The sequence below is a fragment of the Mus caroli genome, chromosome 4 (assembly GCF_900094665.2).
Source record: "Mus caroli chromosome 4, CAROLI_EIJ_v1.1, whole genome shotgun sequence".
In the NCBI taxonomy this organism is placed as follows: Eukaryota; Metazoa; Chordata; class Mammalia; order Rodentia; family Muridae; genus Mus; species Mus caroli.
In genome coordinates this window covers 59,867,858-59,883,664 of record NC_034573.1, presented here as the reverse complement: position 1 = coordinate 59,883,664, position 15,807 = coordinate 59,867,858, and the positions used below count along the sequence as shown (strand labels likewise).

The window sequence follows — 15,807 nt, the reverse complement described above, 5'->3', positions numbered from 1 at the left end:
TAGCTGGCGGGTGTCAGCGGACCCTGCTCTCTAGCTACCCTTGTGCTGTTCCGGCCGGATGAGGTCTGTGGCCCTACTCAGGCCGGTTTCTGCTTCCCTAACTAATGCAGTCTCAGGTCCAGTGCGCAAATGTGATTGGAGCAGAAGCTGTGTTCCACTCACCAGAAGTCTTAAGATCCTGTGGCGGGTGTTGTAGGTTGCTGCGCCCTAGCTACCCCGGTGCTTTTCTGACCGGAAGAGCAAGATTTGCTTTTCTTGAGGCCCGTTGAAATAAATCTACCTGGCCAAAAGTGTCGATTTGTGGATTCTTACCAGTATCCTCAATGTTCAAATGTGATTTCTCAGTGTCTGCCTGCTCCTAGCCTCTCTCTCTCTCTCTGTCCCTCTCTTTCTTCCTTTTTTTAACTTTCAAGAAGATTCAAAAGATGTAATGCTAACAAAAATTAAAAGAAAAAAACAGAAAAGTCCCTAAATCGTCCATGTTAAATAATGCCCATCCCTTACCATGCTGTGAGAATTTTGCAACATGACAAGTACAATCTCTATGATTCACCAAAAGATGTGAGTGAAGGCAATCAGACATCAATAGCCAGGAAATGTGTTAAACATAGCTGATAGTTAATTGCTCATTGGACTGAGACTGACTCTCCTCTAGGCAGCAGGCTAAGCTTGGACAGTTTCTAATGTTTCCGGGATAAGTATCAAACAGCGATGATGCCAAACACTGTTGGACCACCAAGTTGTCTTTATTTCAGTGTAAGTATGGGTGATAGAACCTAAGTCAAGTGCTTTCCCATTAAGCTCCAGCCCCAGCCATGCAATTTTCTCAAAATAAGTTTGGGAGGGAATCGTGTGCATCATCCACATGGAAAATCACCCCACTGAGAGTACTGTATCCCCTAAATTTATTTCTTTTATAGAATATATTTTTGGAAAAGCATCTGTCAACATTTTACAAGTATACCTTCGGTGGAAAATAACAAATTTAACATTAAAACTTCACACTTTCAGAAATGCAGTGAGCAGCCGTCATAAGCATCTAGTGGAACCTTCTGCAAAGTGTTGTAGAATTCTGAACTTTGGAAATAGACAAGGCATGCTGAAATGAACGTGGCAACAGGAGGAGAAACTTTGCACAGTGTTGACTGGTTGGAGGCCCTCATGCAAACTCACACAGACATTGCTAAGGAAAAAAACAATGGGGCACAGAGTGGGTAAATAGATACAAGGAAGGAAGCGCAGGAGAGATAAAGAACAAGATCAGAACAGAAGAAAATGAAAAGAGAAGGGGAGAGATGAGGAGATGTAAACAAACAAACAAAAGAGGTAGACTGCAGGCAGCACACATTTTCCAAAAGAGAAAAATCAAAAGTTTCTTGAAGAAGTTGCCACCATAGACACAAAGGAAAAAGGCTGGCTCTTTGCACTGGAAAACATTGAATTTTCTACTTATGCAATGCATATATAATATCATACTATATAGACATATATACATATAAATATAATCAAATATGTAGATATATTTTGAAAATAGATGTTCTTATAGTACTTGACTATTCTCAGTTTTCCTTATCAAACTGTAAGCCCCATTAACCACTGAGTAATGTCTTTTTTCCTTTGTGTCTGTGGTGTAGAGCTGAGAGCTTCAGCTGAAGGTGTTTAAAATGTATTGGATGGAGAGATGAATAGCTGAATGAAGAAATGAGCCTATGCATAAACTCTGTGTTAACCGCAGTGGTCAGTGGATCCTGGGCCCTTTTTGTCATAAGTCCTTTCCCAAACTAGCCAGTTGATTACTTTTCCAGGAAAACAAGGGCAGCATAAAACAGCATCTGTGTAGAGGTAATGTATCAAAACCTGTTTCTGTTTGCTTCTAGGGGAGTGCAGCTGTCATGAAGGTTACGCCCCTGACCCAGTCCACAGACATCTATGTGTTCGCAGTGACTGGGGTCAAAGTGAAGGGTGAGTGACTCAGGACCTCTGGGCAGGGGAGTAAAACACACATTCATTTACATTCTGCTCTAGAATTTGCAGAGAATAAGAAACTGCATAGTGCGAATTCCTAAATGAGACCATCCTTACTAGACCTCTTCCCAAAGGCTTTGGAAGAGGGGCTGGAGAGATTATAAGAGCCAGAGGTGGTGTATTACTACAAACAACTCATATCTTCTAGAACAACAGAATAACTTCTCATATGAACTCACAGGAATTGTGATAGTATGTAAAAGACCTGAGCAAGGTCAAGCAAGACATAATAGCAGCATGGAATGGGGGAAAGTGGGCATGAAGTCCCACCTATAACTGAAGAGATATTAGCATGTTTATAGCTTCTGATAGTTTTCTTAAAAGGAATGACTGTTGATAGGTCAGTCTCTCTCCATGGTTGGTCTCATTCCCAAAAGTATTTGTTCAACACAAATTACACATTGGGTTAGAAAAAAGGCAAGCAGAGAGAGAATGTGAAGCTGGGTGGGTGGTTGAGCAAGAGTAGACATTAGATGAGTTGAATATTATCAAAATACATTATATAAGATTCTCCATTAATTAATAAAAATTATTTTAAATATGAATCAAAACACACTGTACACACTATATACATGCACATACATGCATACATGCATACACATGCACACACACATACACACACACACACACACGCACGCACCTCTCTGCGTACATTCCAGTGAAAAGTGAAACCTATTTCTTCTGCTGAATCACACTTTAGTACTAGTGGCACATGACTGATGAAGCTTCAAGCACTGATGCTTCACTCGTACACCGAAACAGGAAATAATCAATAAGGTATGTGGAGGAGGAATTGGGTATTTGAACATGAACTCAGAAATGGACATGTGAACTTAATGAAAATGTTGAGTCCTCTGTAAAGTGCCTAAGACATTATTTTAAAGCGTAGACAGTCACCTCCAGCAGTTAGTTCTATGGAATATTATTGTATAACTTCTGTTGAGCAATTTGGCTGCTACTTTCTTCAGACTAATGCTATGCCTTGTCTTCTTGCTTTCCTTTTCATGCGTTGTTTCCTCAGACCTTGGCCTTACACAACACTGGAGAGGGGCTATGATCTGGTGACAGGAGAGCAAGCCCCTGAAAAGATTCTCAGGTGAGTTGACAGTCTTTCTGGGATATGATACAGGGGAAAGGAGAAAGGGTAGACAGAACGTATGTTTGTGCAGTCTTAGAATGTTGATCCAGAGTCTCACTGAGTATAAAAGAACTCTCACCGGCACTGATGCAGTATTATGGCCCGGTTGCTATGGGAATCTGATTCCTGTTTGTCTGGTTTCTAGACTTATAGACACAGGTACTTAAACTAGAGAAGGCATTACAGATTATTCAGTCTACCCACATAAAATATATTTTACAAGCCCAAACTCTATTTTTATTACCTCTGCTTTTCACCTCTATGAAATTGTGCGTAAAACTTCTATATTTAACCAGATAAAGGCACACAGTAAATTAAGTAGCAGTACCAGGGGATGAAATGTTGGTTTGAATTGATTTAGAGTCCACATTCTCACTCTCTGTACCAGACTGCTCCTTCTGACTCTTTATGGAACTCCTGCTGGGCATCAGGACTGCAAGCCAGCAGAGCTGCAAGAGTCCCTGACTTCGTAGTGTCCACTCATTACTCATAAAAAGATAACAAGCTCCACAAGACAGTGCAAGGACTGAATGGTGCATAAACTTAAGAAGCAAACATTCGAATATGAGCAAATCTGGCTAATGCTGTGCCTTGGGGAACAGAGAATTCAAGTTGGGTGGAAAGATGAGAAAATGGCCCATAAGGGAGGGGAGAGGGCCCCCTTTTTCTTTTACTCTCTGCTTCTCGGGGAGTTCCCCAATGGAAACTCTTACATTGCAGGTCTACTTTCAGCTTGGGCCAAGGCCTCTGGCTTCCGGTCAGCAAAAGCTTTGTGGTGCCACCGGTGGAGCTGTCTATCAACCCCCTGGCCAGCTGCAAGACAGATGTGCTCGTCACAGAAGACCCTGCGGATGTCAGGTAGGGAAGTCACCTTTAAGATCCTGTGTAGAGGGGGCTGGTGAGATGGCTCAGTGGGTAAGAGCACCCGACTGCTCTTCCGAACGTCCGGAGTTCAAATCCCAGCAACCACATGGTGGCTCACAACCATCCGTAACGAGATCTGACTCCCTCTTCTGGAGTGTCTGAAGACAGCTACAGTGTACTTACATATAATCAATAAATAAATCTTTAAAAAAAAAAAAAANAAAAACAAAAAACAAACAAAAAAAAAAGATCCTGTGTAGAGGACTTCTTGTAGCTGAGGAAGCACTCTGATGGAGTTCAGTAATGTTGATAGAGGTCTGGAAGATGTAAAGAATGTTGTCAAATCCATCTGTTCCTAAATTCTAGAAGCACCTTCCATTGTTGTGCAGCACTGACTTGTATTCTGCCACCATGGCTCTCCTTCTGGGATTTGATTCCCAAAAGTAACTAAATAAAACCTATCCACGGCTGATATAGGGCTGATATATGATCTCACTCACTGTGAGATTTATTATGGATGAGCTTATCATAGAATCATCATTAATTAGCAGTATTTGGAGAGGCTTGGAAGTTTAAAGGGTGGGCTGTTTTCCATTGTGAGGATGATGTTCTGAAAAATCCACAGGATTTGAATTCCCAATCTGTTAAAGCCTTTGATCTTCATTGATGAAATAGATGTGACTGCATCACTCCTTTTGTGCCTTGTACCTTGCAAATAACTTCCTTGCCAACTTACTTTCCTTTCTTATAATTAGTGGCTTATACATTATGCTGTTCCATTATGTGGTGCCTTTCTCAAGGTCAAAGAAAAGAACTTCCTTAGCTTTGTAATCCCCAGTTCCTAGTACATATTGGACATCTACTAAATGTTTATTGATTTCATTAAGTCAGGGGTCTTAGATCTGATCCTAGTACAAGTCTGGATTTTTCTGGTGTGGACTTATTTCTCTGTCTCCAATTTGAGGAAAGGAAACCCTGTAGAAATTATGACGTAACCATAAATGAACTCTAGTCTTAACTATAAAAGCAGTTTGCCCACGACTTACTGGTTTCTTAACTAAAATTAAAACCTGGCACTGATGACTACCTGTGACTATGATCCTACCACTCAACAATTGACACAGGTTCACTCTGAATTAAACTGTAGTGAACATATTTTTGTTGTCTTCCAAGAAATCCTTGAGAGGTAACTCTCAATATCTGCTGCATTTCACATGTAAGGATGAGACTAACATGCTTTTCCAGGCTATTCAGTTTTTAGAACAATGGTCTTTTTTAAAAAATGGTATAATATTGGGGCCGAGGAGATGGCTCAGCAGTTAAAAATGTTTTCTATTCTTCCAGGGGACACAAGTTCAGTTGCAAGCACCCACATTATGTGATTTACAGATAGCTCCCTGGAACTACAAATTCAGAGGAATTTAACATCCTCTAGGGTCTTCAGAGGCACCTGAATTCATGTGCATGTGCCAACACATATGTGCACATAATTAAAAATCTAAAGAAAACTTAAAAAACTAATTAAGGTAATACATGAATAGCATTTATAAAATGCAGAACCAAGTTATTTAAAACTAAAGAACAAAAAATATTTTCGAACATAAAAACTGACTCATCATGGATTCCATTATTTTCATTTGTCTAAATATAGAACTGGAATAGCTAGCATTTGAGGAAAGCTTGCTAAAGACTCTGGGCATTGCATATTGCAAAGCTAGAACAAGGTGCATCAAATAGAAAAACTCTCAAGGATCTCTAATGATCTCAGCTGAAACCCTGTGAAAGACACTCTGCTTGCTCTCCGCAAAGTTCTATGTGGTTGACATTGTTCTCGGGATTTTAATGAAGATACATGTGTTAAGTGTTGCTGTGGGTGAGAAGCCAATTCTTGCCACGTGTAAGCAATATGATAAAACCAATTCTTATTTTCTATGATTCCAGGTCTTTGTAAAATGAAGATAGCATGCCTTTCCCATCAAGTATAAGAATAATAGCTCATACCCACTGATGGTAACCTGTGCATATAATCTTTTACTGATGCAACTGCATTTTATCTTTATATCATCATCTAATGTAGCTAGGCTATTATTTACATTATATTTATAAACATTAAGCAGGCAGACAAAACATGAACTTAAGACCTAGATTGTGTTCTTCTTTGGAAGTGATGAAGCCCAGTTTTAGCCTTTAATCAGCAAGAGCAGACAAAGACTATAGTCTTCCATGTGAAATGATTTGTACTAACAGTGGAGTTTTCCAAGCGACATTAATAAACCTTGTTTAACATAGCATTGCCCAGGCAAGCATATCATGAGCATTTAAAGAATTAATAAGTTCCAGTCAGGTAATATGTTAGAAATTAATAAATAATAGATCATAATTATAGATAGCCAATATCAGTGACATGGAATCACAGCAAAGAGATTAGAATGAAGACTGTGGCAATTGAAGTATGGGAGAGACAGAACTACATATTACAGTAAGATTCTAGGAGTGACTTGAAGGTGCATTGCAAGTTTGAGCTGGAATTCTAAACCTGTGATAAAGTTGAGCAGAAAGTATGAGTGATATCTTTCACAACCATATGTAGAATAACTGTGACCCACTGTGGTAGCTGAATTTACTATAATTAATATTATCAATACATGGTGAGCGAAAAAAGCTAAAAACTAAGTATAAAAACTAAGTGTTTTATATACTTCTCACAGGAATGTAAATTAGCTTGAGCACTGTAGAAATCGGTCAAACAATATCTACTCATGTTGGATGTACAAACGTCTAATTATTGACTTCTCCACTAAGTATTTATATAACAGAAACTTGTATGTCTCTGTATGTGTGTGTGTGTAATATTACTGAAACACAGAATCCAGACCTAAAAGAATATACATGTTTTTATAATGATTTATACTATTAGGTTTACTGATTTGTAAAAGTCCTTGTACTCTGGGTAATGGAAGGTTAATGACTGAGGGCAGGTTGGAGGGCTTGTGCTGATGAAGTTTGGCATTTTCCTCATAGCCATGCTTTTATAGACATTTTCCCCAAACATTCTTCAAAGGACACATTGCTGTGAGACTCTTTTATTTTGATTAAACATAAAGTTCAATGTTTAAAGTTACAAACCTAGGAGGCCAGCTGAACCAGCCCAGTTCACACTTTCATTCCATCGCCTTCTTGCATTCTAGATTTCCTGTGGTTCTGTTTACCCTTGAGGACATCGAAGATAGGAGAAGCTTTGCTTTGCAATTGTTCTGTTTTCTGTTTGTTTTTACTGTTTTGTTCTTATAATGCACAATAAAGAGAGAAGATTAAATAGTCTAATAAAGTGCTGAACTTGACAGTGATTAGCTCTCTAGAGACAATAATTATCATGCCTCTGATGGTAGCATAATGGATTTTCCCCTCTTTTACTTTTTAATTCTTTTCTCTTTCCCTTGCAAAAAGGGTGCATCCAATTGATGCGTTTTTAAATCAGCAGAGCGGTGGCATTGAGTGTGTGCACTAATCTTTGTGTCATAAGATTTAGGGAAGAATTTAAATGAGTATGTGCAGTCTCCTGTGGTTTGCCAGGCCTGTGGCTTTATGGACATGGGCATCTCTATTAAATAAATAAAGAAAACCATGTGTGGATAATCAGAGGATGCTTTGAGAGGTGAAAAGGAAAGAACAAGTTGTTTTCAGAAGTTAAAAAGAACATTGGCTATTAAGTGGAAATTGTAGAAAAGGCTTGGCTGGGCAAAATCTACGGGGGAAGGGAAGGATTTTAAGTCGGAGGGGTAAAGAGGCAAATGAAGAGAGTCCTTTTCTGGAGGCCTCCCGTTCTTTAGACTACCCCAGCACGATGCTGCTGAAAATGAGAATTTCAGTACTCGAGACAAAGATGGTGTAGTTAAATTTCAGATGAATTCTTTTCCGTTCTTTAAAGAATGAAAACAGCTTGTACCTGGTGCCTCTTGCGTGCCAGGCACGGTGCCAAGCACCCTGGTGTTACAGACATGAAGAAGGCTTGCCTCTGCTTTCAGAAGTCTCATGGCTTAGCAAGGAGTGTGGAACAAGAGGCTGACTTGAGAAAGAAAATAAAAGTTCCTTGTGGAGAGGGAAGCATGGCAAATAACGCTTCTTACTGCACACTGGGCCTTCTTCACAACTTCGCCTGGAGCTGGATCTTCTTATAAGAGAAATGTGAGAATAGCTATTGTAGTGAGAATAATAATCATCCACAAAGCCCAGCATTTGGAGCTCCTCAGTGATTTTTCTATGATCTCAATCAATGAAAATGAAATTGTGAAGTGCTGTTAATTCCTGAACAATGTTGAAAGAATAATGGGACATCAGGATGCAGGCTAACATTGCACACTTGGTGATCGTTTTCACATTGAGTTCTTTCTGAATAGAATTAAGAATTTCTTCTTGTTCTTTTGCCCTTTCAATTCCATGCCCTGAGAATATATTGAACACTTATTATGTAGACGGCTGTCTAGTAGAAATACAAAATATAAAGCAAGAATTGCAATGTATTAGGGGAGACAAAAGCCACAAACAAACAAAAAAAATGTAACTTGTGATATTCAAAAAGGAGGGAAATTTCCAGATAGAAAGAAAACACAATGCTAGATATGGTCAGACACATCTAGAGGTGAAAATGGAGTTTTATAGACATGTAAATCTCTGAGTTAAATAGTCAATATGTCAATTGGTCACTCACTGGTCGAAAATTTCCTGGAAGCATGTTAGAAACACAGATTCTCACAGGTATCTACGATAGATTGACGGTGATACCCAAAGGTATGAGGCCCTGATGTCTAAAATGTGTAAATACTGTTTGTATTTTATATTTCCTTTGTTTTCGAATTAGGTATTTTCCTCATTTACATTTCCAATGCTATCCCAAAAGTCCCCCATACACTCCCCTCCACTCCCCTTCCCACCCACTCCCACTTTTTGACCCTGGCATTCCCCTGTACTGGGGCAGATAAAGTTTGCAAGTCCAATGGGCCTCTCTTTCCAGTGATGGCTGACTAAGCCATCTTTTGATACATATGCAGCTAGAGTCAAGAGCTCTGGGGTACTGGTTAGTTCATAATGTTGTTCCACCTATAGGGTTGCGGATCCCTTTAGCTCCTTGGATATTTTCTCTAGCTCCTCCATTGGGGGCCCTGTGATCCATCCAAAAGCTGACTGAGCATCCACGTATGTGTTTGCTAGGCCCCAGCATAGTCTTACAAGAGAGTTTTTTATAGATGTTATTAAGATTCTTTAACATATCTTCGATTTCCTGGCTTATAGGTATGACTGAGAACATCACAGCAAATGCTTTTATAAGAGAGAAGCAAAGGGCATTTGACACATATAGAAGAGACACTGTGAAAGAGTAAAATGTTAATGTGTTACAGTCATGAGCCAAGAAAGCCAATAGCCAGCAGAAGAGAGTGACCATAAAATCAAGACCACACACACACACACACACAGAGAAACACACAGACAGACATACATACACACACACACACATATACACACACTCACACGGTCTCCACAAGATGGCTGACCTTGATTTCAGACCAGAAATACTAATTTAAGCCTTTTCCTTATCAGTCAAGCCACCCAGTTTGTATGTTTTTATTTCTATTGTAAACACAGGAAACAGATTCTAGCTACTGAATTAGGTATTATGAAGATCAACCCACCAGTTTAATGGAGCAGGTTTTTTAATAACTCAGATACTCACTGAAGTTTGAATTTGGGTGTACTAGGAAATGAAACAGAGCAGAATTTCCCTGCTCAACTCTAAAATAAAATATATGAGGGCTGGACCACTCTAGAGTAGCCCTACCTCCTGGTATCTAGGTTAATATATTTCGAAGTCTTGCAAGGATGCGTTAGTCCTATCTCTTTTCATCCTTCCCTTCTGTTTTTAATCTGGGCTGCCTTCTCATGCATAATATTCTGCTAAAATCCAGTCTTATAACCTGAGACACTTTGCTAGAGTAAAGAGATATATATTTTCCCATGGTTCAATATGCCTGACACTGCACTACTAACAACAGCCCGTGTAGTTCAGATAAGTCATGTCACTTGCCCAAGACCACAGCCAGTAAATGTCAAAAATCAGGCTTCAAATCCTCAAACCTGAACCCTTTAAGCCCATGTTCCTTTTCTGTAGGCGGCTATGCCTCTGACCAATCACAGGACTGTAGTCACTGTTTCAGATCAATGCTTGCAGGGGCAAGCTGCTTTACCCACCTTGTCCTGAACGACAACTTCACTCTCTAAGCCAAAATGTTAGAGAACTTAGCTACATGCATTGTGATTACAAGTAGTGTGGGCCCCAGGGAAAATTCAGAACACGCCAAGTATGGGATATGGGTCAAGAAAACACCACAAGTTTCTTACCCATGAACAAAGGGCCTGAGGCTGGGGCTTTCACTTCAATCTGACTGCAGTGGAGCAGAAAAGGATGCATAAGAAAGACTCTGGGAGAATAATAGAGACAAAACACTCATGCTATTTTCTCCCAACATTCTCTTCTCCAAGCTATAGACTACATAGACTAAAGGCAATGCCTTTAATCACTATGTTCTGTAAATGTATGCCACGATGCTAAGAGGAAAGCTTAAGCATACACATACTGGGTGCTTGCCTGAGTGGTAGGCAATGTGCCAGCTCAAAAACTGTAAAGAATAGCAAGGTAAGAAATGATGGGACGGGCATAGCTTTTGGAGTCAAATACAAGCTGGTTGTGAGCTCTGAATGCATAGCTTGGATCAAGTCAGTTTCCTATTCTGGAGAACCCCGAAGGTAGAAGCTAGTGGGCTCTTTCATATGATGATATATATTGAGGGGCTTGTATACTACAAGATGGTTAATTGGTGTTCAGTGAGTGAGAGGAATATCCATCTTTCTGTCTGTGTATATATGTATGTTCTTGACCCATGAAAAATAAAAACTCAAGCTGTCAGACTCCTCCCACCATTTATCTCTCCATTATCAGTTCTACAGCCATGAGTTTACAACCCCAAGATTAGAGTATTACTCAAAGTGAGTAGAACACACCCTCCTGAAAACTGCATAAGCTTAATTTCCAGTTCTACCATTCACTGGCTAACCTCAGCTAAATTACTGAAGCCTTGTTAGCCTCTGTTTCTTATTCATAAGTGGGAATAACAATCACAGTAATAACTTTGGATGTTGCTGACATGCAAACTACATCTTAATTGCATACTTGCAAATGGCAATGACAAGCTATGTCTGGTCATGTGTCATATGTGTCTGGATCTGGCTAGACCCTTTGCAAGTGTGAATTCTGACTCCTTCCAACTAGTGGAATAGTTACTGTTTATTTCCAGATAGGGAAACCAATGAATTAAATTCTGTGCACAATATTATGTGAGTAGTAAGTCGGTATTTGAATTGTGACTGTTAATCTAGTGCTTCATGCTGGCTGCTGTGGATGCTTAGGAAAGTCTCAGTAAGATAAGGAGACATGGTTACTGGCTTTCCATCTTCGTCTTTACTGACCATTTGGTTATTGTGGGCAAGCATTCTTTCTTAGTTTTTATTTTTGTTTTTATTTCATCTTTTAAGTTTTAAGGCATGCATGCTTGTATATTTGCAGGGACATGTGTGGGAATGCACATTTTTGTGTATGTGTGTGGAGAGTAAAGAACAACATGACGTGCAGTTCCTCAGAAGCCATTACGCTGTTTTTGAGACAGTCTTTCAGGGGCCCAGTACTCCCTGAGTAGGGTAAGCTGGCTGGACAGAGACTGGGCACTGTGATTCTGAATTCTCCAGTCTGCCTGATGGCTCGCTTTTTTGTTTTGTTTCAGTTAGGTTTGGGTTGAGTTTCTATTTTTTGGTTGTGGTTTTGTTTTTGATTTTTGTACTGAAGGGCCAAACTCAATTCGTCTGTTGTTCCTCTAACTCAAGGCATGCAATTGCAAAATAAAATATAAATGGGGAAAATATATTGTAAGTAAATTAGGAGTCCCTTTGACCGTCAGCTTGGTTCATAGATTGTAGGATCTGGATTTGCCCTGGACCACCAGATTCCTCCTTTGTTTTGGATGAAAAACCTCCTCTAATAAAAGTCTGTGTATAGGCCACCACACTTGCTACCAATGGAGAGATTCTTGTTCCTCTCCCCCTCCTTTCTCAATGCCTGTCATTCAGCCAGTGAGCCTGGAGACACATATATTTTCCCATTTTAGTTTAGCGAGCATAATAAAAGTGAAGTCTATTAGGATGAGTTTCCATCCAAGCTCTGTAAATCTCTTCAAACACTCCGCAGCATGGGATTTCTGTTAGTCTTTGCCACAGGGGAAGCTGTACCATGCACCAATGGGCAGCCCAGGTGGAGGGCTCAAGACACAGCCTCTGCTAAACGGAACTCAAATGGAGACTTCAGAATATAAATATTGAAGTGACCCAGGTTGGATAAAGGGGAAGCAGTTAGCTAAGCTTCCATCTTACATACAGGAAATGCTAAATTATTAAAATTTTAATAAATGTAATAATAAATATTTGATGTTGAATTATAGACGGCTTTGCAGTTACAGTGAAGCTGAGACATGACTTGTTATATCTGCATTAGAAGTTAAATACTTTTCAAATGGGACTTGCTAGGCTGCTGCAAGTCCTCACATCTTCAGACTAAAAGGAGAGACAGACATGAAGGTCTGTACACTGGGCAAGTACACTGGGCTTGGAGTGAGGATTTGAGGGAAGCCTAGGGCCATTGCCTATTGCCAATGTTTTTATTGTCTGTGGATGAATATGTGGGAAAAGTGGTCAATGTCAAAAGTCTTCCTTAGTTACTTTCCATCTTATTTTTTGGGAAAGAGCATTGTAGTGAACCTGTAGCTACAGAGTGGCTGGTGAGTGAGCTACAAGTATCCTCCTGTTTCTGTTTTCTTAGCATCGGGATTTTAAGCACGTGCTGCTGCATATGGTTCTTGTGGCTGTGTGTGTTTTGTGTGGGCATTAGGTATCTAACTCAGGTCATCTTCCTCGCATGATAAGTAATTTATTAATTGTACCATCTCTCCAAGCTGTAACCCTATTTTTAATCTCATATTTGACTGATAAGTAAGTTGATATCCTAATGACTTATGCAGAACAGTTGGAGGGAAGGCATTGGAAATGGAATGTAGACTTGTGACCTCTGTTCAATCCATCACGCTGTAGGACCTCCCGCCCATGCAGAGCATTTTTCTGCTTGGTATAACTCAGAGTGATTTTCAGTTTCAGGGAAAAAGAACTTGGTTTGAATGACTCAGTAAGACTTACATTAGAACACTGTCCTGGAAAAGGGGAGAGTTAAGCTTGCAAGGGAGATGAGATAAAGATTGAGGGATTACATACTAAGATTCTGTCTTTCTTTCTTCATTTTTCTATTAGGATGGCTTTATTCTCTCCTACTATGTAACTCACTCCTTCCCATTCTCTGCTACCTTCCATTTTGCAGGGGAGTAGTAATAATACTCATGTGTCATTAAATATGTATGCTTCTTGCTACAAAGGAGTAATGCTTTTCTTGCATGAGATAAATTTTGTAGAATTCCAGAGAAGGTATGTTATTGGTCTGACATGTGTTAGACTACCCTTGGCTTACTCATTCATCATGAGGTGAAACTACCACGTAATACAGACTCTGGCAAAGGAAGGATCAAAGAGACAGACACTCCATCACATGTTGCCTAATCTCTCCCTGTTTTTTTTTTAGTTGGGTATTTTCTTCATTTACATTTCCAATGCTACCCCATAAGTCCCCCAAACCCTGCCCTCCACTCCCCCTCCCACTTCTTTTTTTTTAATTTTTAATATTTTTATTACATATTTTCCTCAATTACATTTCCAATGCTACCACAAAAGTCCCCCAAACCCTCTCCCTCCACTCCCCCTCCCACTTCTTAGCCCTGGTGTTGCCCTGTACTGAGGCAGATAAAGTTTGCACGACCAATGGGCCTCTCTTTCACTGATGGCCGACTAGGTCACCTTTTGATACATATGCAGCTAGAGACACAAGCTCCAGGGGGTACTGGTTAGTTCATATTGTTGTTCCACCTACAGGGTTGCAGATCCCCCCAGCTCCTTGGGTACTTTCTATAGCTCCTCCATTGGGGACCCTGTGATCCATCCAATAGCTGACTGTGAGCCTCCACTTATGTGTTTGCTAGGCCCTGGCATAGCCTCGGAAGAGACAGCTTTATCAGGGTCCTTTCAGCAACATCTTGATAGTGTGTGCAATGGTGTCAGCGTTTGGGAGCTGATTATTGGATGGATCCCTGTGTATGGCAGTATCTAGATGGTCCATCCTTTCATCTCAGCTCCAATCTTTGTCTCTGTAACTCCTTCCATGGGTGTTTAGTTCCGAATTCTAAGAAGGCGCAAAGTGTCCACACTTTATCTTTGTTCTTCTTGAGTTTCATGTGTTTTGCAAATTGTATCTTGTATCTTGGGTATTCTAAGTTTCTGGGCTAATATCCACTTATCAGTGAGTACATATCATGTGAGTTCCTTTGTGATTATGTTACCTCACTCAGGATGATGCCCTTCAGGTCCATCCATTTGCCTAGGAATTTCATGAATTCATTCTTTTTAATAGCTGAGTAGTACTCCATTGTGTAAATGTACCACATTTTCGGTATCCATTCCTCTGTTGAGGGACATCTGGGTTCTTTCCAGCTTCTGGCTATTACAAATAAGGCTGCTATGAACATAGTTGAGCATGTGTCCTTCTTACCGGTTGGAACATCTTCTGGATATATGCCCAGGAGAGGAATTCCTGGGTCCTCAGGGAGTACTATGCCCAATTTTCTGAGGAACCGTCAGGTTGATTTCCAGAGTGGTTGTACAAACTTGCAATTTCACCAACAATGGAGGACTGTTCCTCTTTCTCTACATCCTTGCCAGCATCTGCTGTCACCTGAATTTTTGATCTTAGCCATTCTGGCTGGTGTGAAGTGGAATCTGAGGGTTGGTTTTCTTCTTATCAGTCTATTTTATAGGATGGGCTAAATCAGAGATAGTACATATCAGTCTTCCCTCATGTCAACTGAGATAAATAAGTAGACACTGCCTCAAAAGTTTATGTTGGGAAGATTTCTAAGGCTGAAGTGAGTGTTTCTAATTTTCTATCTCATGAGTTTATGATGTTGTTCCCTTGTTAAATGAAGAGGGATTATTGGTTACTAAGACACAATGAAAGGACAGCCATAGAAATAGAGATGTTAAAGATGAACTGACAGTAAAATTCCCTTATTCAATGTTTTTCTATTGATCTGTTATCTCAGGGGACATATTCAGCCCAAATCTGTTCTTGGTGCTAGTATATTTGCTGAGATAAATTTCTGGCTTGTAGCAGAGTTGAATCCTCATGTGTAAGTGCTTCCTGGATTCTGCCTGACATAATCATCATCACTCCTATTAAAAATGAATTCTAGGATATAAATTACCTGCCTAAAAGGAGTCTCAAACATTGCTGTAGTGTTCAAAGGTATGGGTAAACAATCACAAACTCAGAAACCAGAAACACTTTCCTGCATCCAGCTCACCTCGGATACATGCTCTTAGGTTGATAGGACACACTCTTCACTGTACTTATGTCCTAATCTCTGCTGTGTGTTGTATTTGGGTTTCCCAGAGTTTTCTGTAAGTTCTCTTGAACTTCATAGGCAACATTGTCAGTTAGACAAATCATAACTGTGGAGCAGAAATGACCAAAAAATTAAAGTGAACAATTATTTTATTTTTTCATCTAAAACCCATGAGGCTGAGTG

The 15,807-nt window shown here is 39.9% G+C and overlaps 1 protein-coding gene across 4 annotated transcripts in view; it reads left to right on the top strand.

Moving 5' to 3' along the window:
• The window catches only part of Astn2 (astrotactin 2), a 955,818-nt gene that overhangs the window by 447,042 nt on the left and 492,969 nt on the right, over positions 1-15,807 (top strand). For 3 of the 4 annotated variants that reach the window (XM_021160105.1, XM_021160104.1, XM_029476272.1), the window contains 3 exons: positions 1,878-1,962; positions 3,047-3,121; positions 3,884-4,021. In XM_021160105.1, the coding sequence (XP_021015764.1) occupies positions 1,878-1,962; positions 3,047-3,121; positions 3,884-4,021 (298 nt within the window). The remainder of the gene's footprint in view (positions 1-1,877; positions 1,963-3,046; positions 3,122-3,883; positions 4,022-15,807) is intronic. The other variant, XM_029476271.1, reaches the window with a different exon arrangement.